General features: G+C 41.2%; 1 protein-coding gene across 4 annotated transcripts in view; it reads left to right on the top strand.

Moving 5' to 3' along the window:
- The window catches only part of SFMBT2 (Scm like with four mbt domains 2), a 245,449-nt gene that overhangs the window by 98,392 nt on the left and 125,967 nt on the right, over nucleotides 1-21,090 (top strand). For 3 of the 4 annotated variants that reach the window (XM_058532383.1, XM_058532381.1, XM_058532382.1), the window contains exon 5: nucleotides 20,570-20,658. In XM_058532383.1, coding sequence (XP_058388366.1) covers nucleotides 20,570-20,658 — 89 coding nt within the window. Of the gene's footprint in view, nucleotides 1-20,569; nucleotides 20,659-21,090 lie in introns of those variants that run through there. The other variant, XM_058532384.1, reaches the window with a different exon arrangement.

The raw sequence follows: 21,090 nt of genomic DNA, 5'->3' as shown, positions 1-21,090 counted from the left end.
CAGCTACTCGCCTGTGGAGTGACATTCGTTCGCTCTGTGGCTAACGAATGAACGGTAGTTGGTTCCCTCAGCCTTCCTGTTGAAGGAAAGACTATGACTGGGGTCGTATTAAATTTTGAAGACGAATTCAAACTAAGAACTGAGTTTATTACTGAAATATTTCAACTGCACGAGAAGCAGAAGGATGCCTGGAGTCTTATTAGCAGATAAGGAACGATCTGGACAGAGGTTGTACAGGGATTTTGGAAAGGAAGGAGAGAAGCGGAGGCTGCAGTCAGGAAGATTTAGGTTAGAATGAAGAAGGTGCTTCTTGACGGGAGAAATGCAGGCAAGTTACAAGGGTACGTCATGAAATTACCCGGCTGGGAGTTTAGTTTGGATTTTGAGTAGACCGTACATTCTCTGCCTGGGCCCCATCTCCCTGGGACCACGCTGAGGCCTTTGAAAATCTCTAGTGCGCCCTCCACCCCTGATCTCCCCAGTTCCTTGTGGTCAGTGGAGGTTCTAGTCCACATATCTGTACTATGTTAACTCTTGAAGTCCCCCACTCTCAGCTCAATTTTTTTTTTTCTTCAACAACCCACTTGAATGTCACTTCCTCTGTGAAGCTTTTTCTGAACTGATTCATCATTTCATCCTCTGTGTTTTACAACATCCGTCATATTATTTTCCCCCCATTTTATTTTATTTATTTAATTTTTACTTTTTGATCCCCTGTGCTCATTTCTCTCACCTCTGGCAACCACCAATCTGTTCTATTTATCTATGAGTTTGTTTGTTTTTTTGTTTGTTTGTTTGTTTTTTGTTTTCCTAGATTCCATATATGAGAGAGATCACATGGTATCACTTAGCAGAATGACCTCGAGGTTCAGCCATGTTGTCGCTGATGGCAAGATTTCATTCTTTTTTATAGCCGAATAATATTCCAGTGTATATATCTATACCACAATTTCTTTACTCATTCAACCATTGATGGACACTTAGGTTGTTTCCATATCTTGGCTATTGTAAAGAATGCTGCAGTGAACGTGGGGGTGCAGCTATTTTTTTGAATTAGTGTTTTCATTTTCTTTGGATAAATACCCAGAAATGGAATTGCTGGATCATTTGGTTTGAGGAACCTCCATACTGTTTTCCATAATGAATGCACCAATTTACATTCCCACCCACAGTGCACAAGTGTTTCCTTTTCTCCATGTCCTCAGCAATGCTTGTTATTTTCCATCTTTTTGATGATAGCCATTCTAACAGGTGTGAGGTAATATCTCAGTGTGGTTTTGATTTGCCTTTTCCTGATGGTTAATGATGTTGAGCATCTTTTCATGTACCTGTTGACCATCTGTTTGTCTTCTTTGGAAAAAATGTCTATTCAGATCTTCTGCCCATTTTTTAATCAGATTGTTTTTTTGTTGTTGAGTTGTATGAATTCTTTGTATATTTTGGATATTAGCCCCTTATCAGATACATGGTTTGCAATTTTTTCCCATTCAGTAGATTGGCTTTTCATTTTCTGGATGGTTTCCTTTGCTCTGCATTGGCCTGATTTTTAAAAAAATTCTAAACCAGTAAATTTTTCCCTTTGATGATGTGGGGCCATTTAGTTATACTCCCCTCTCTTAGACAGCGTCAGCAAGAGGCAGGGCTGAGGAGTCTTAGGGAAAGAGGGAGGCATGACTGAGATGCTAGTTAATTTTTGGGGACCCTGTTTCAAGGAATACCATGTAGCAGTGCTAGGTGCTTGAGATACAGCAGTGAAGGAAACAGAGAGCCTGCTCTCATGGACCTTAAGTTCTGGTAGGAGGAAGGGGAGACAGACAATAAACATGTAAGCATTTAGTCTGTCAGTTGGAAAGAAGTGCTCTGGAAAAAAAGGAGGCGAGGTAAATGGGATAGAGAGTGATGGGTTGGTTGGACAAGGGTTGATATTTTGTATGGGGGAGGGACAGCAGAAAAATCCTCCTGACTGAAGTGACATCTGAGCAGAGGCTTGAATGAAACAAAGGGCCAAGCCTTGGATACATCTGGGGAAGGAGTGTTCTGGGCAGAGGGAACAATATGTGCAAATGTCCTGAGGCCAGTGCATGCTTGATGCAGTAGAGGAACAACGTGCAGGCCAGCGAAGCGGGGCAGGAGGGAGTGCTGAGGAGAGCGGTACGGGAAAAGATCAGAGCTCTGGGCAGTAGGGCCCTTGTAGGCTTTTCCTCATCAGAGGGTTTTGAGCGGCAGAGTAACTCAGTCATGATCCGTGTTCTGAATGGATCATTCTGGCTGCTCTGTGGGGAGGCAAAGTCTATAAGAAGATTGTAGCAATAATCCAGATAAGAAATAATGGTGGCTTGGATCAAGGTGACAGTTGAGAATTTGGTCAAAAAGCGATTCGATTCTGGATATATTTTGAAGGTAGAGTCGACAGGGCTTGCTGACGGATTGGATGTGAGGTGTGTTTGTGTGTGTGGGAGGGAATAGGAGAAGGAGCGTGTTAGAGCCAGGGTTGACCCCAGAGCTTTTGGTCTGAGCAACTAGAGAGGCACAATTATTACAGAGTTGGAAACTCTGTGGGAAGAGCGTGTTAGGGGTGGGAATCAACACAAGGTGTTTGGACATGTTACATTGAGATGCTGGTGGAAATGTCGAGGTGGAGGTTGCATGTGTGGGTCTAGAGTTCAGAGAGGCAGTCCTGGCTGGAGATGTAATTGAATGTTGTCAGCATGTCTTTGGTATTTGAAGCTGTGGCACTGGATGAAATCAGTTAGGGAATGAGTGAGGTAGAGAGGATGTCATAGGACTGTGTCCCACGACACTCCAGTGTTTAAAGGTGGAAGAGATAAGAAAGAACAGCAAAGGAGACTGAGAAGTGATGCCCGGTGAGGTCAGCTAAGAGAACTTGATGGCTCAGGAGCTAAGTGTCTTGGATCACTTGGGCTGCCATAGCGAAGTACCATAGACGGAGTGGCTAACAAACAGTAGAAATTTATTTCTCACAGTTCTGGAGGCTGGAAGTCAGAGATCAGGGTGCCAGCATGGTTGGGTTCTGGTCAGGGCCCTCTTCCAGTTTGCGTACTGCTGACTTCTCCTTGTATTCTCATCTGGTGGAAAGAGCGAGGGAGCTCTCTGAGGTCTGTTTTATAGCGGCACTAGTCCCATCGTGAGGGCTCCACTCTCATGGCCGAATCACTTCCCAGGGCCTTGTCTCCTAATACCTCACACTGGGATTAGGATTTCACCATAAGAATTCTGGGGAGACATAAACATTGATTCCGTAACACAGTGTGAAGAATGTTTCAAGAGGGAGGGAGTGATCAGACATACCAGATGCTGTTGATTATGTCAGATACGTGTGCGCTTGAGAGTTGACCGTTGGATTTGGCAATATGGAAGTCATTGATGAGCTTACCCTACCGCCTTTTTCCCACTCTGTCTCATGCTCTGCGAGTCTGACTCTACTTGGTTCACAGTACTTGCCCCACTTGCTTCCAAATAGTTGGACTCTGGCACTTGTTGCAGCCTTCGCCCTTGGATTTAACAGACGAGAAGTTGATCTGTGAATTTTGCCATATAGAGTTCAGAGCAGAAAGGTCCGAAGAGGAGAAGTGTGTGAAGGAGTGAGGTTATATGTTGGGATTATTCTCCACTTTGCAGACCTGTCATTTGGATATCATTCCACTCCTATAATTTTGAGTTGCTATTGACTATTGTAATTTAGACGTGCAAAATGTGTTTTGATTTAAAAAAAAAACTTATAAGTCACTGATAGTTTTCACGCACATTTTTAAAAAATTTACAGGTCAGTAAAAATGTCCTCATGGAATGTGGCAATGGAAAGGATTTAAATCTACGATAAACCCTATTGTCAAAAGCATATTTTCTAGACTGTTTTGCAAAGAAGTTATCTTTTTAAGTATTTCAGAGACAGAATCTCAGTGTTTTTATAGGAATCTTTGGGAGGCAGGTAGAAGAGAGTTTGTTTTGTGAGTATTCACAAACATGGCAGGTCTAAAGAGTTTAACCGCACTTGGGGCCGTGTTTTGTATTCAGGCAATACTGTTAGGTCATGAGGTTTGTCCATTTCTTGCAGAATGCCTACAAGATATTGATGCTTCCAGTTAGACCCGATTATGTATGAATCATGCCTCTTCTCTTGGGGAACATGTTTCGAATCTTTTTAAACTTCATTTTAATAAGATGGATTTCAATGCATATCATAAATATATCAGATCTCACGTTGGTTGCTTACAGATAAAATCGTTCCGTTTCTTTATTCATGTTATTCATATTCAGTGTGACACAGTTTCAATGAGGTATAGCTAAAGATACCCTTAGTTATTGTAATTAGCATGTTAATCAGATTTGAATCTATTAAGAAAGTAATCTTCCGTTATTGTATTTTCACAAAGTATTACTCTTTTTAAAAATTTAATTCTAGGAGAAATAACATTTCATGGAGTGTAGTTGTTGGGGCAAACAGCAGTTTTTATTTTAAATCATTTATTTAGAATTTGCTTAGCTAGTAGTATAAATCTTTTAAAGTAGACAAGAAATAGATTTGAGAAATCTGACCCAGAATCTAAGGTTCTGTTGAGTAATTATGTGTATGTCCCGGTTTCTGAAATAATTTGTGTTTGTATTTGTTTTATTCCCTTAATTATACAATACATATTTTTGGAGGAGTTGTTCTAAAGTTGACACTTTATGCATAGCATGTAAGTTAACAGAACTCTATTGGTTGCACATACACTCTTTAGTATATGTGTTACTAACTGTGGTTATAGGTCTGCCTAGTCCCTTTGAGACTTATTTGCTGAATGGGGATGAGAGTAACTAGCTCATTGGGTTTTTGGAAACACTAACTGAGATGCTGTGTGTGCAAGTGTGTGGCTCCGTGTTTGGTATGTAACGAACACTCAGTAGATGTTTCTCCTATGTTATCTTCTAGGAGTTTTATAGTTTGTGTTTTACATTTAGGTGTGTGATCTATTTTGAGTTAATATTTGTGAAGAGTATTTTTTGTGTAAGGTCTGGGTCTAGATTCATTTTTCTGCATGTGGATGTCCCGTTGCTCAGCACCACTTGTTAAAAAGACCGTCTTTGGTCCATTGTTGTGCCTTTGCTCCTTTGTCAAAGAAGAGTTGACTATAGATACATACATCTATTTCAGGGCTCTCTATTCTGTTCCAATGATCTATTATCTACTCCTTCATCAATACCACACTGTCTTGATTACTGTAGCTTCATAGTACATCTTGATGTTGGGTAATGTCAGTCCTCCAGCTTTGTTCTTCTTCTTCAATGTTGTATTGGCTATTTTGAGTCTTTTGCCTATCCATGTAAACTTTATCAATATCCACAAAATAACTGGCTGGGATTTTGATTGGGATTGAGCTGAATTGATAGATCAACATCAGAAGGACTGACCGCTTGACACTATGGCGTCTTCCTATCCATGAACGTGGAATATCTCTTTATTTATTTAATCATGATTTCATCATAATTCCCTCTTGCTCCGGGGAGGTCAGTCTTTTGTTCTAGACAAGCCTTCAACTGATCAGATGAGGCCCACCCACATTAGGGAGAGCAATCTGTTTTACTCAGTTTACCAATTTCAATGTCAATGTAAATTTACCAATTTAAATGTAAATCTTATCCAAAAAAATCCTCACAAAAACACAGGAAATGTTTGACCAATTAGCTGGGCACCGTGGCCCAGCCAAGTTGACATATAAAATAAACCATTACAGACAGTAATGTGAAAACTGTTGAGAAATAGGCTGACTCGTGTAATTTGATATATACGAAGGGCATATTAATGTAAATTTTATGCAAGCCTGTTTCTTTCTTTCTTTTTAAAACATACACTTAAGGGGAGCATTGGGAAAAATCTGAATGGAAGCTATTTTGCTGAAGCAAAGAAAGTAACTTTACGGAAAGAAATAAGTCATGTATGTGAGAGAGAGAGATACCTATGAGAAGAAAATCTTTAAAAAGCAAAGTGGCCTATTCTATTGAACTTAGAGGCCTGGACCTTTGTAATTTGTCAATTCAATCTTGACAGTTTCTCTGCAGTGCGTGCTAATAAAAGACCTGTAGGAAATTTTTCCTAGAGGAGAGAAAAGAAGTGTCTGACTCTTTGGAAGAGTATTCTTAAAGAGCAGGAAAATGTTTAAGGCAATAGCAGAAATGTCTAAAAAGGTGGGATATTGGCAGCTAGAGAAGAATTGGAGAAAATGTGCAAGCACGAGAGAAATGCCATATTTTATTGGATAAAAATCTCTAAACAGTGAACAATGATAAGGTTTTAAATTTCTTCTAATAGTTTCAGAGGCTGTTTATCTTCTAGGCTCTTAAAGATATGATGCAGAGTAATATGAGTTATACCTTGAGAATGTCATAAATAGTTTCTGTCTTTATGGCTTCTGTTTTGTAAATCTTGGTTGTTTCTAGTGCTAAAAGGATCTGGAGAACTTCAGAGAAAGCAGGTGACTCCTTGGGGACTGAGATGTGCTGTGTAGTACCTTGTATTTCTTTAATCTCTGGGTGATGCCCTCATCTGAAATGAACGGTATCAGTGTTGCCTAATGGGATAATAGTGTGTACTCCCTCAGAAGGAGAACTCCAGAGAAATATCAGATGTCTGTCCTACATTGTAAGACGGTTAATGCTGACTCAATTACGTGGACGGATCTCTGGCCTTCTGGGTTACGTATGCTGAAACTAAAATCTTAAATGATAATGTACATCATATGTAAGCAGTTACAAGCCAGGCAAATAAACAAAGAAACAAGAAGTGGCATTTCATTTGCGAATACTTGTGGTGTGCTGTTGAGTTAAATCATATTTTATTGAAAGGTCTATGTATATCCACGATAGCAGTGGTTCTTCATCTGAATTCAACAAGTTATATTTCAATAAAAGATTAATAAAACAGACACAATTTGTAAGACCATCTAATTTGTCAGTCTTTCCTTCTTGTGACAAAAATTTATTAAACACCTACTGTGTGCAGTTGTTACAAGTAGTGGGTATACACTAGTAACTCGATGGATCTGGATGGTTCCTAGCCTCATGGAGTTGACAGTCAGGTGGGGCCTGTCCCTTGACAAGTGAATACGAATGTGTAATTATAAATTATCTGTGATTGGAAGGAATTTGGGACTTCAGGGGAGAATGCAATTGATCCTGGGAGTTAGGGAACACGCATGAGGAAGTGGTGGGTAAGATGAGGAGGAGTTGGCTGGGGAGAGACTGGGGGAAAGTGTTTCTACGCGGAAGGAAGAGAATGTGCAAAGCCCGTAATGGGACCCATTAGAAGAGAAGAGTTTAGAGAAAACCAGTGCAGAGAGCAAAGGGAAGAAGAATGGAGAGGGGCCCAGCTGTGCAGGACGTTGAACCAGGTTTGGGCGTTTGAAATTGACTCTAGATTCGGTGGCTGAGTGACATGATTTCATGTCTTTTTCTTTTTTGGTGAAGAAGATTGGCCCTGAGCTAACACCTGTTGCCAATCTTCCTCTATTTGCTTGAGGAAGATTGTTCCTGAGCTAACATCCATGCCCATCTTCCTCTATTTTGTATGTGGGCTGCCACCACAGCATGGCTTGATGAGCAGTGTGTAGGTCCATGCCTGGGATCTGAACCCGCAAACCCTGGGCCACCAAAGTGTAGTGCGCAAACTTAACCACTATGCCACCAGGCTGGCCCCATCATGTCTTGTTTTTAAAGACATGTTTTTAAAGGTATGAAATTTATGAATATCATCCACAAAGTTAAGAGCTATGCTGTATCAAACAAAGAATTAACATCTAATATATATAAAGAGCTCCCACAAATCAATATTTTTTTTAAAAAAGGTATGTCTATAGAAAAATGTACAAAGGATGTGAATACTAAGTCCCCAGAAAAGCAATCCAAATTGTCATAATGTCTTGATACTAAACCTCACTGATAATCAATAACATGAAAACTAAAGTAAAAAATCCATTTCATTTGCTTGAGATTGGTAAAAAGAAATTAAAGGAGTCTGATCTATAAAATACTGGCAAGAATGGAGGAAAGTGGGAACTTTTATACACTGATGGTGAGCGTTTAAATTGTAAGTATAACTTTGGAGAGCAGTTTGCCAATATTTGGTAAATCCTTTGCTATTCTGCTCCTAGGAGTTAATCCTATGGAAAGTCTCTTGTAAAATTTAATGGCCTAGTCTCAGCCTTCACCTTCATTGTCCTGTCAGCAGCATTTGGCACAGTTCACCATTCACTCCTTCTTGAAACATTTCATCACTTGGTAACAGACTTTTAGCTAGGCGCATGGTTACCCAGCTAGGGTCTAAATATTTGTATAATGGGAAGGTGGGTCCCATTGGGGTCTCTGCTGTCACATGCTATGGCTGTGGATAAATTCTACAACCTTATGTATTACAAGTTTAGGAAGAGGCTTCATTGGAGGAAGGAGGGAAACATACATAAACCAAGAGTTTACAAAAAATAGGCCACCATGGATGGTGGACCACTCCTGGGCCTGTGGTGTGGGTATGCGTTTTGGTGGAGGGATCCTTCCACTTGGAGGTTTCCCTTCTTGAAAGCTAAGCAGAGGAAGCAACGTTGATGATAGGGGAGCACACAGTTAATGCAGCACTGTCCCCTCCCAAGCTGGAGAGGAAGCCTCCGTGCCATAGGGAATCTGAGTGAACGTGGGTACAGCACCTCCCCCTGGCCCTGTCCCAGCTAGCATATTGTCCAGCAACCCAGCGAGAGCTCCCAGGGTCACTTCGGGACGTACCTCCTATTGTACCAGAAGATATGGCCACACCCAGCTAGGTGCGGCTGCGTGTCTAAGAAGATTGTGAGTGGAAGTGATGTTTGTGACTTACACGTAAACACAAATTGTTCACCCTTCACTTACATTCTTTCCTCCTTTCCATGGGGTGCAGTGCGGTGTTGAGCCAGCTGTGACCGTGCAGACCCAGACTTACAGTAGAACCATAAGCCTGAAGGAACGTGGACTCCTAACACATCTTGTGAAATAGAATTACCTATCAAACTGAATCACACACCTTTGGACTGTTGCAAGAGAGATAGAGAAACTTCCCCCGTGTTTGCACCACCGTGTATTTGGGTCTCTTTATTATTAGCTGTGATATGGTATCTAATAAGCATCTTTCGCTGGCTTTCGCTGTCACTCCCAATATCTGTGAACGTCCACATACGCATCTATTAAAACCCAGCAGACAGCTATTAGAATGAGTACAATGGAAAGTACTGATGACAGCAAGTGCTGGCGAGGTTGTGGAGCAACTCAATCTCTCCTTGCTTGTCGGGATGTGAGGTGGTACAACCACTTGGGAAGACAGTTTGGCAGTTCTTTTAGTCGACCATATCCTTCTCTTACCACCCAGCAATTGCACTCTTGGGTACTTATCTTTGAGAAATGAAAACTCACGTTCACACAAAACCTGTACGCAAATATTCATAGGAGCATTATTTATCAAAGCCAATAACTGGAAACAACCCAGGCAGTCTTCAGCAGGTGACTGGACAAATGAATTATGGTACGTCCATACGGTGGAATACTATTCAGCAATAAAAAGGAACGGAGTATTGAATGAAGTAATAGGATGACCTAATGAATATGAACAAGTTGATGGGTCTACAGGACGTTACGGTATGAGGAAAAAACCCCATCTCAACAGGTTACATGTTCGATTCTATTTTTATGACCTTGAAGTGGCACAATTATAATGATGGAGAACAGAGAAATCAGATTTGTGAGTGGTTAGCTTTGGGGGGAGTGTGTGACAGCTGTGGGTTAGCATGATGGAGTGTCTTTGTGGTGATGGAATAGCATCCTGAGTGTGGTGACAGTTACACAGACTTATGCTGGTGATAACATTTTATAGAGGTACATACTCCCTCTAAAAACTGCATATAAAACTGGTGAAATCCAAATGAGGTCTTCATTTGAGTTAATAGCCTTGTACCAGCGTGGATTTCCGGTGTTGACAGTGTACGGTGGTGATGGAAGGTGTGGTCATTGGGGAAGCTGGGTGAAAGGCACATTTGCAATTTCTTGTGAGTCTTAAGCTATTTCAGAAGAAGAAGTCCTATGTGTCTGTGTCTCTGTCTGCATGCATCCATCCCTCAGGACCTGCTCTCTGCTCCCTGGCACTGCTCTGACCTCGCCTCCTGCTGCATCCCCCTCTTCCCCCACCTGCCACACTGGCCTCTTGGGGTGTCCCCGCCGACTCCTACCTTGGGACCCTTGCATTGGCTGGTCTCTTGGCTTGAGTCTCGTCTCCAGATATTTGCAGGACTCGCTCCTTTACCTCCTTTAGGCTCATTCATCTCCTTCTCCTCACCCTACTGACACTACATTTCCAGTTCCTCTTCCCTGTTTATTTTTCTCCAAATCACATACCCACCTGAGATACCAATGAGTATTTTAGTTTATGTGTCTTCTCATAAGAATGTGTATACCACGGGGGCTGTGCGTTCTCATGGTTTTGTTTTCTTCTGCATTCCCAGGACATGGGACAGGAGCATAGTTGGCATTTACTAATATTTGCTGATCAAGTGGATGTATGAGTGACTGTGTGCAAAAGGGGAGATATGCACGGTTATTCATTGCATTACTGAGAGTGATGAGTGAATGAGATAGAGAATGAGCGGCAGCAACCTAACTGTCCATCGGTGGGTGAGCAGGTGAATGGTGTCAGTTATGAACTGAACACCATCTGACAGTTAAGGCCATCAAACTAAATACACACACACATATGCAAACACACACACCACACCAGTAGTCACAGGCATCTGTCTCTCTCTCTCTCTCTCTGTATATATGTGTGTATATGTAGACATATTTATCTATATACATATAGATATATAGTCATGGAAAACATCTCAAACATATAATATTGATGAAAACAGTTTACAAAATGGTGCTCTCTGTCATTTGTCTGAAATTTGAAGCACATGACACCGCCCTTCATATCATTTATGGAGATGCATGCACAGTAGAAGTTTACAAACATGCGTAGGCATCACATGCAGTCATACTAGGCTAGTGGTTTTCTCTGGGGAGGGAAGGAGGGAAGGACATGGAGGCATAGAGCTTTAGCTGCAAGTATACATTTTTTTCTTCAAAAATAAGTGAAGAATGATGGCAAAGTGCTAATATCTATTCAGTCTGAGTCTGTTATATAACTCTATTGCTTTTCTGTATGTCTGAAATATTCTGAAATTAAAGATTGACCCCTCTGACTCTTCTATGGAGATCTGCTTTTGGACGAGCCAATATGGAAGTTCGGAGATCAGTTGAGATGTTTGTCAGTGTCCTGAGGAGAGTGGATGATGGCCTCAAGTGGCGTGGTGGAGGCAGATGTGGAAAGATTCGGGCTGTGTCCTAGAGGTAGACAGGATAAAGTTTGGGGATGGATTATATATGTGTATATATATGCAGGCGTCTGATTTAAGCAGCCAGGGAGATGGCGGTGCCTTGGATGGGGAAGATTTGGGGAGGCACAGATTGGGGGGGCCATGGGAAGGCCAAAGCTTAGTTTTAGAGATAACGGGTTTGAGATGCCTTCCAGACACCCGTGGAAGTTTGTGAAGCAGGCAGTTGAGCCTGTGATTCTGAGGCTCAGAAAAGAGATCTCGTCCTTAGAGAGAAATTCGGCAGTTGTTGGTTTTGATGTGAGGAAAGTCAAGTGAGTGGATACGTTTTCCATGGAAAGACCACAGAGCAAGGAGAAAGGAGAGCCAGCCCTGGACCAACTGCTGTCACCCTGAGTCATTGTAAGTTGAGTAGAGGAGGAAGTAAAGGGGACTGAGAATGCATGGCTGGAGAAGACAGAAAAATATCCATATTTGGTGTCCTAGTTGCCCACAGAGGGCACTGTGTGAGGGAGGAAGTTGTCACTGGTGTCAAATAAAGGAAGGTCCAAGAAGGCACTGGTGTGGGAATGTGCAGGTCTTCGGAGGCAAGTGTAATTCAGTGGCTTGGTGGTTGTGGGGAGGTAGTTGAACAGGTTGAATACTGAGTGAGGAGTTAAGTCTTCTTTGCTTAAGTTTGGTTTTGGAGGGGAGCGAAGAAATAGGGTATTAACTTGTCAGAGAATAGTGTTCAAGGGAGGTTTTTAATAAAGGATGGGTGGTTCTAGAACTTGTAGAGGATGGTTTGGCCCAGTGTGTTTTCTGTACGTGCCTCAGTTATAAGTCTAGCCTCTCTGGTTTCAGAGGGGCACAGATGGGGAGGCAGAGTGGGGCAGAAATGGGGCAGGTGAGATGGCAGAGGGTGGGAAAGTTGAAGGATCCTGAGTTCACTGGACCTGGGCAATGAGGTTGGGAGTGGGTGGTTTTTAAGGAAGGAGAACAATCATGGCGGTGGGAGTGGCACCTTCAGGCAAACACCTCTTCACTTCTCCCTCGTTTGGGGCACTCCTTGCTGCTACTCCCTTAGTTGGCACTGCATGCCCTTCTAAGGAGCTAGCAAAAAATATTATGCAATTGCCCCAAATCCCCTCGAGTATACATTACTGCAAATAGATATGTACTGAGGTACTTGCCTTATTTAAACAGGCAAAATAAAATACAATAAAAGCTTATTAGAATCAATTCATCTTTTAGGAAGATGTGACTTCTGTGAATTGTAGGAATAACAATTTAACTGATGAAAAGTAAAGTTGCAAACCAACTGCTTAAACCAGATTGGAGGATGGGTGTGAGGAAATCTGGTTTGAATTCTGAGTTTTATGATTCTCTCAGGTGTGCTATTTTTCTTGTTTCTATGTGCTTTTATGCATAACAAAACACAGAGTTTGATTTGGATGTGGAAGAAATGTCGACTGCGGGAACTATAGCATGCTCTGTAGTGTCGATTGAGAAATAAGTATATATAGCTGTGTATGTAAACATTCATATTGATGTAAGCCCTGTGTCTCATCTATTCACTATCGATCTTGTTTGCATAGAAAACATCAGCAAGTGACTGTCTGGAATAATGATCTTTGTGCACAGTGTATCCTATTGTGTTACTGCTAAGTTTAGCCAGAGAGGCTGCATTTTACTACTGTACAACAGGTGACCAATTTATAATAATGTGAGGAAACAGGAATAGAAGCCAAAAATGAATTGGATTCCCATAACAGTTTCTATTAGGAATTATTTTCCGTAAGGTAGACTTTTTTTGGACCCCAGTTAGTCAGTGTTTCGAGATGTGATCGTGATGGCAAACTTAACATTAATATCCAAGTTAGGGAGGGCAGCTAAGAGAGTAGAAAGCAAAAAGGTGTCTTCATACTCTGGAAGGAGTTTTTATTCTATTTTTAATTTTTCAAATTAATAAAATATTAACTCTGTGATTTTATACCCATGACTGCCATCATTTTGTACCCATAATCTGATGTACAGATTTATTAAAAATTAAATTTGGATTGCAAGAAACTGTTAGCCTATAGTTAAAACATTAGTTTAAGACATTTCATATATTCTTCTAAAAGAAAACATGTTATGATATATATGTTATATATGTTATATGTTTTATCAACATTTGAGTGCATTAAAGAAGGAATGATCGTCTGCATTATCAAAGAATACTTCACTTTTTATGAGAGTTGATTCTGTACCACCTGAGTAATAACTGTGAGGAAGTTTCTATTTATTTTCTCATTTAATCCCTACAGCTGCCCAGTGCAGTAGTAATCATTAAAAGTCACGTATGACCCGGGGCCAGCCCAGTGGCGTAGTGGTTAAGTTCGCGCGCTCTGCTTCGGTGGCCCGGGGTACGTGGGTTCGGATCCCAGGCGCGGACCTACGCTCCACTCATCGAGCCATATTGTGGCGGCATCCCACTCAGTAAAAAGAGGAAGATTGGCACAGATGTTAGCTCGGGGCCAATCTTCCTCACCAAAAAAAAAAAAAAAAACCTTACATATGACCCCATAATAAGCTAATTTCAACAAAAAATAACTCTCCTTTTCTCATTCCCAGTACTGAGGAAAACTCTAAGCAATGTGTAGAATATTAAATAGCAGAGGCCTTTTTTGGTAAAGGTCTGCAAAAATACTGACCAAGGTTTTAATGATTATGGCATAAATATCAAATGTTCTAATTATGTAGAATATTCTGAGGTTCATACCACTTAGTTTTCCTCTTTCAACCTAAGGTCATCACTACAAGAAGTCTCTGTCATTTGCTTCCAACAATCCTTAGGTAATGTCTTTCTTAAATCCTGTTCTTTGGAGCCAAATAATAATATTCCTTCTTGTAATTATACAAGTATATTTATACGACTAAAAGAATCCTGAAAGGTTGAATTGAAACTTTTCCTCCTATCTGTATATGACAAGTGGTAAGGAATGTGTGCATATGTGTGTGTGTATAATTTTTATGACATTCTTCACAGGTTTTGTCTTCATCTGGGTTGTATTTACTGTTTAAGACAAGAATACTTTTATCTATATGCTTGAACCCCAGGAGTATGTAACGTGGTCCATTGATGTAGCAGGAGCTTATCGATCCTGTTGAATCATTTTATGATCTATCCTTCTGTTTGTAGGAACAGTTTAATTTGAACGCTCTATAAAAAAATCGATGTAGATTCTCTCCTTTAAAAATCTGCGAGGGCAAGAACTCGATTGTCTTTTATTCTTAATCGTAAGTGTAAGTGCTTCCATTTATAATTTAAGGTCCGCTGTTTCCTCTTTTCTTTAGCAAAGTCAGTGTTAAAAAATATTTTCCTGATCCGTCAACGCCTGCTGCCCAACATCTTGTTGAAAAGGCCCAGTTCTCTTGTGAGCTGGGAGTTTCAGGGGATTGAGCCCTCTTGTTTATCTCTTCTTCCTCCAGAGACCCCATTAAAATGATACTAAAGAAATAAAAAATACGTAAACCAACAAGAGAAAGAACTGAAGAGGGACCAGCGCGGAAAAGAAATTTCACGGTGTTTCTGGCGGCCTGAAAGCTGATGATGGCTTGGCGACTGCTGAAGCTTTGGGGGGGCTGCTGCAACCCTGGACGTACTTGGGGGCTGCAGCTGAGGGGTCCCCTTGGAACCCCCGTAGGCTTGGGACTTTGCGTGCCAGGTGCGTAGGAGTCCTGTGTGGGGCAGAAAGTCACAGGGTGTAATGGGATGCTGCAGTCAGAACGCTTCCCGGGCTCTCTCTCCCCACACGCCATTGGTAAACCAAGGACTGGAAACCCCATGTTTATCCCCAGGGCTGATCTCTGAAGAAGGGGACAGAATTGTCAGGGGAAACCTGGGAGGCTAGTTTGGGAGTTAGCTTTATAGAGGGGAGTTGCCCTCATTCCCGCTCTCTGAGTCAGAAACCTCTGTTCCAGGACAAGTCACCTCGAAGGTTTTCTGGTGTCTTCAATTTAAGTATGCTGCATGAACAGGGACCACCAGACACTCTAGGAGAGCCTCTGATGTGAGAGAGAGAGGGAGATAGAGAAACCATAAAACAACCCCAGGAGTCAGAGAGGATCTGGGGCACAGAAGGGGAGAAAATCCTCTCATTACCATAATGATAGGTTTTTGAAATGGCCTCTGGTAAGAAAAATGTTCTAGAAGAATGGAACAACCAAAGAGCAAGAAAGAACCATTGAAAATTAAAAATACGACGAGAAAATAAATTCAAAGAAGTGTTGGTTGAAAGTGAGTTGAGAAAATTGCCAGAAAGAACAACAGAAAATCCTCTGTGTGTTTAAACTCTAGGATATAGAAATATGACAGAAACCCCTTTTCTTTTGCCTAGAGTGTGTTTGAGTGAAAGTGGCCTCACTGTTCATTGTAATTATTCTCCCATCTTTGAAATGAGGGGAAAGGTGTGTGCAGCCGGTCTTCTCCGTGGACCTGTTTGACGTGGTGACATGTAAGGAGAGATGAGGAGCGTGTCCATGGACCCCAGCCCAGGTCTCAGTGCTCAGGACTCGCCTGAATGGACAGCTCTGATGGGCGGCTTTGTACCCACAGACCAGTGTCCACAGGAAATGACGTCCTTGAGAAGTGACGAATCTTAGAACTCTCTGTGTTTACATGAGCTTAATGGGGCTGGAAATCCAGTAAGAGTGGTGGTTTCCCAAACTCTGAAAAATTGATGGCAATCTTCTGGCTTTCATTTGGAATTCTTTTTATAGACAGCTTTCTGATCCTAATAAAGCTGTTGAGGGGTTTCGGGGCCATCTCTAAATGTCTTCATAGAAAATATGTGTGTGTGTTTTCTTTTTCTGAAACTCATATTCATGATTGCTTCCTTCAGTGAGATGTGGAGGGGGAATGTAGCTTGGATTTTTGAAAAAGTAAAGTTGAGTGTTTATAATGTTGTAACTGAATAGAACCTTGAAATTATGTTCATGAGAAGCTTATAAAAAGATTCTGATTTTATTCTTCTTATGGACTTCTAAGAGTTTCTCTCTATAAATTAAAATCACAGGAAAATGATTACCAAGTTGTGGATAAACTTTCCTCCACCTGAAATTACAGATTTTTGAAAAATCATTTCTTTCCTGCCATGGAGTTCATGTTTGATGTTTCAGTTAGGCGTAGGGCAGGTTGTGGGTTTTCTGAAATTTAGTGTGTGGACCAGTCCTTCAATTTGAAGAAAAAGATAATGAGCATAGGACAAGGAATTGGTTTACATTTGAGAGAGATTGTTTGTATGTCCATACTCCTTAATTTTGAGGCTTTGAAGAGAGACGTTCTGTAGTAAATAAAAATTTATAGTTTTAAAATTTTCCAGTTAGAAGTTTAGTGGACACATAGAAAAATGCAGTTCAGCTTGTATTGCAATAAATTCTAAGGAATTTCCAGGCAAGTTTTATTATACTAGGATTTAACTGAATTGAATATTGTTTAAAATAAGTCTCTTGACTGCGAATTGTAAATTTGTAATGCATAGTTGTTTATATGTGGCGATACTTATTGTAATAGATTTTACATTTGAAAATTTAGAGTTTTGAGAACTAAAGGTCGACGAAAAGAAAAAAACAGTTTTTCTTTTAAAGTTACCAGTATTCCTGAGAACTGTTTATTTTCTATTTTTGAACCTAAAATGGTTGGTGTACCTTTACAACTAAGATACATTTTCCATGGAGAGTAATTTGTGTAGATATTCTTTGGTCCATAAAAGATTGCTTCCGAGTCTCGTGCAGAGCATATTAATGGACAGTTATGGGACCTCTGGAACCGAGGGCACACAAGATGTAAATTTCAGAGTCATCTGCAATGTTCTCTTCCTATAACTCAGACCATTTAAATTTCAACATTGTGCATGCATATAGCGTGCTTGCATATTTGAAACATTTTAACTTAAATGTTAACTTTGATTATATGGATGTTAGAAACCACTCTTAAGTAGAAAATTGAACTTTCTTCTCAGTGGATATAGACATCAGTTCTGTCAAACACAAGACCATTTATTGCTTGACTGTGCTGATTGTCATCCTTTTGTGATGAAATATGAAATGCCTGTTTATTTGGTATACTTGTATATTTTGTCCTCATCTTGAAACTTTTGTGTAGATAGTCATTTTTATATTATCTCTATCAAGCCTACAACTTAAATTATTGATTTATCTATATGAAAAGCTTCTGAGAGTCATAGATCATAGTGGAAAGATTCCATGTAAGATTAGGGTCCAAATTCTTGGATTTGAGGCTGGCTCTACCCTTAGTTTTCTCTATGAACTTGGGCAAAAGTTAGTTAAGAAAAACCAGCTCGGGGCCGGCCCCATGGCTTAGCGGTTAAGTGCTCGCGCTCTGCTGCTGACGGCCTGGGTTCGGATTCCGGGCGTGCACCGACGCACCGCTTCTCCAGCCATGCTGAGGCCGCGTCCCACATACAGCAACTAGAAGGATGTGCAGCTATGACATACAACAATCTACTGGGGCTTTGGGGGAAAAAATAAATAAAAAAAAAAATAAAAGAAAAACCAGCTCGTAACGTTGTTAGGATGATCAAAAGAGATGAAGTAAGTGAAAGCTGTTTATAAAGCATAAGATGAATACAAATTTTAATTAATTTATCTGGTATGCCATTGCTGTTGGTCTTCTCAGTAATGTTAGGCATGCAGGAGGATTGTCTTAGTCCGTTTGAGCTGCTATAACAAAAATACCACACATTGGGTGGCTTATAAACAACAGACATTTATTTCTCACAGTTCTGGAGGCTGGAAGTCCAAGATCAAGGTGTGGGCGCATCCTGTGTCGGGTGAGAACCTGCTTCCTGGCTCATAGAGGGTGGTCTTCTCCCTGTGTCCTCACGTGATGCGTGGGGCAGGGGAGCTCTCTGGGGTCTCTTTTTGTTGTTGATGTTGTTGTTGAGGAAGACTGGCCCTGAGCTAACATCTGTGCTAGTCTTCCTCTATTTTGTATGTGGGTCACTGCCACAGCATGACTGACGAGTGGTGCAGGTCTGCACCTGGGATCTGAACCCACAAACCTGGGCCCCTGAAGCGGAGAGCGCCGAACTTAGCCACTACGCCACAGGCCCAGCCCTTTTATAGGGACACTGACCTGTCCATGAGGACTCCATCCTCATCACCTTATCTAAACCTAATTACCTCCCAACGGTCCCACCTCCTAATACCACCACACTGGGGGGTTAGGCTTCAACAAAAGAATTTTGGGGGGACACAAACATTCAGTCCACAGCAAGGGCTGATTCAAAAATGGGTGTAGCGTTGAAAAATGATTGCTGCACTTGCTAATGATGGAAAAGAACACAAGAACAGTTTTTGCCCCAAATGTGTGCATTTCCATGTGGGTATATACGTATCAAATAAGGAAGCTGCTATTGTATCTGAGAAAAAAATCCAGTGGTGAAAGATGAGTGGGCGAGTCGCTGTTTGTTACTCGGACACTGTGGTACAACTTAAAGCTGGACTGCCTAGCCTTGCCTGAGTCCCTTCCATTGTGGTTTTTCTCTCGGTCTTTTGATCGTTAACAGGCGATGGGGGGATATTGACTGAGATGCAGGTTAGTGATTGAAGTCACAGGAGCTGCCACTGTTCCCCATTCTGGCAGTTCTGCCAAAGCGTGTTGAAAGTTTCAATCTGGAATTGGCAGAAATGAGTAATAAATAACTGGTGAGAATGGGTAATCATTTAATATATACTTATAAGAAAACAAGAGCCTATATTTATTAATTGCTTAGAGTGTGTCAGGTATGGTTATATTTTATTGACATATGCATCTTCTTTAATCTTTATAGCACGCCCGTAAGCAAAATGTTGTTAGCACCATTATACTGACATGGATAGAGTATAAGAGAAATTGAGTAAATCGCTCAAAGTCACATAGCCGGTGATGGCAGAGCCTACCAGGGAGCTGAGATCTTCCCCACGCCATGACCTGGCAGTTCCCACCACACCATTATGGTCGAGTTGCCTGTTGTACTAATTCTGTCCCTGTAGGTTTGAGCTAGGAACAGTGGCATCGTGCCTTTGAAGCACCTAAACAATGCACAAACCAACTGAGTCTTGAACCTTTCAGGAAGGCTACGAATGGGATGTATCCTAGGCAGTGCTTGAGGGCCCACTGTTCATGGGATGTCAAGGTCAGAATCACAGTGTGGGTGGATGGGAATGTGGGCCATGCCTGCTGCTCTCCTGATTTTTTGATCCTGTGGTGCCCTGGGAAGGCTCAGGGCCTCTCCTGAATATGGATGAGACCTAGGGAAGCCTTTGGAGATCTTTAGTTTGGGGAGATCTGCCAAGAGGTTGCATTTTTCTCAGGTCTTGGGTTCTAAGCACTTAGAGAATGTTGGCCTCCCAGGTGTGACATTCCTTTTTTCAAAAAGTGTCTCAGATGCATCCCTTCCTTGCTTATGGAGCCATCACTTCTGTTTTGGGCCCTGTCACTTTTGTACGTAGTTAACTAAGTAGCTTCTACATTGGTTTTCCTACCATTACCTGCTTTTGTCTCTGTTTAAACTTTTTTCTATTGCCAGATTCATTTTATGCAGAAATTTCCTGTTTATTAAACATCTATGTGGACTTGCTGGGCTGTCCCTAATTTTATTCCTGCCACTTAACGTTATTTCCCAGCGTTCTGTGCTCAGACTGCCATACCCGACCAATTTCTGCAGTGTCGTTTTCCATTTCCTCCCTCGCTCCATCACTCTTGTTAGCATTTGCTGTTCCTGTTGGTCTGGAAATCCTTTCCTCCTCTTCTCTCCCTGTTTAAACCTTTTATATAATTCAGAGCCTGGTTTTATTTTCCCAACTGGAAAACTTTCTCTTGATTTTTCCAGCCCCCATTGATCTCTGTCTTCTGGGAACCTCATGAATGACATACCTTATAATATCTTCGTTGTTCACGGAAGTTTCTAAACAGGTTGTAAAACTTCAGGACCTCATTCTTTAATCCCCTTGATGCCAAGCAAAATCTCTGCACGTGGTAGGTGTGACGTCACCCATTGTTGACAGGTTTGTTGTTGCAATTTTAGTACTTAGTTTAAGCATGGTGCGTAAAATTAAGAAGAGTATTGAAATAGCACCTATCTTCAGAAAAGTGCTGTGATTTTAAATTTATTTTATACTCCACTGCTGTGTTGAAGTATGCTTTTTCTCCTTTGTCTCGCCAGCAATCAAAGAGAAGTACACGGACTGGACAGAATTTCTTATTCGAGATCTGACTGGTTCCCGGACGGCACCCGCCAACCTCCTAGAAGGAGTATGTATTGTTGTTACACAGCTTTTCTATGTCTGAAGCATCACAGTTACGTGATCTCAAACCTAATGGCACCTTTGCATATATCCTTCTGCAGGTACATGAGTACACACAGATATTTATATCCAAAGAGCTTAACTTCCTGTTTTTCCTTAGGTTACTGATTCTAATGGCATTGGGTAATCTTCACCTGTGGTACAATCAATAAATAGGAAATTTGTTTCTGCGTGAAAACATTTTTAAATAATAATATGTTAGAATATCTTCCCACTATCCTGTATGTTTAAGCTTCTGTCCTATATTAGTGAATGTAAAATAAAATGTAGAATAACTGTTTTGTGTAAGTGATAACTAAGCATCTATGTGCTCTAGTAGCATCTCGGAGTATATGGATAAATGGTTCCATTAACAATTCTGTTCCAGGTGCATAACCCC

The sequence above is a fragment of the Diceros bicornis genome, chromosome 36 (genome assembly GCF_020826845.1).
Source record: "Diceros bicornis minor isolate mBicDic1 chromosome 36, mDicBic1.mat.cur, whole genome shotgun sequence".
Classification (NCBI taxonomy): Eukaryota; Metazoa; Chordata; class Mammalia; order Perissodactyla; family Rhinocerotidae; genus Diceros; species Diceros bicornis.
Note: the sequence above shows the minus strand (reverse complement) of the source record. Positions and strands in the feature narration are given on the sequence as shown.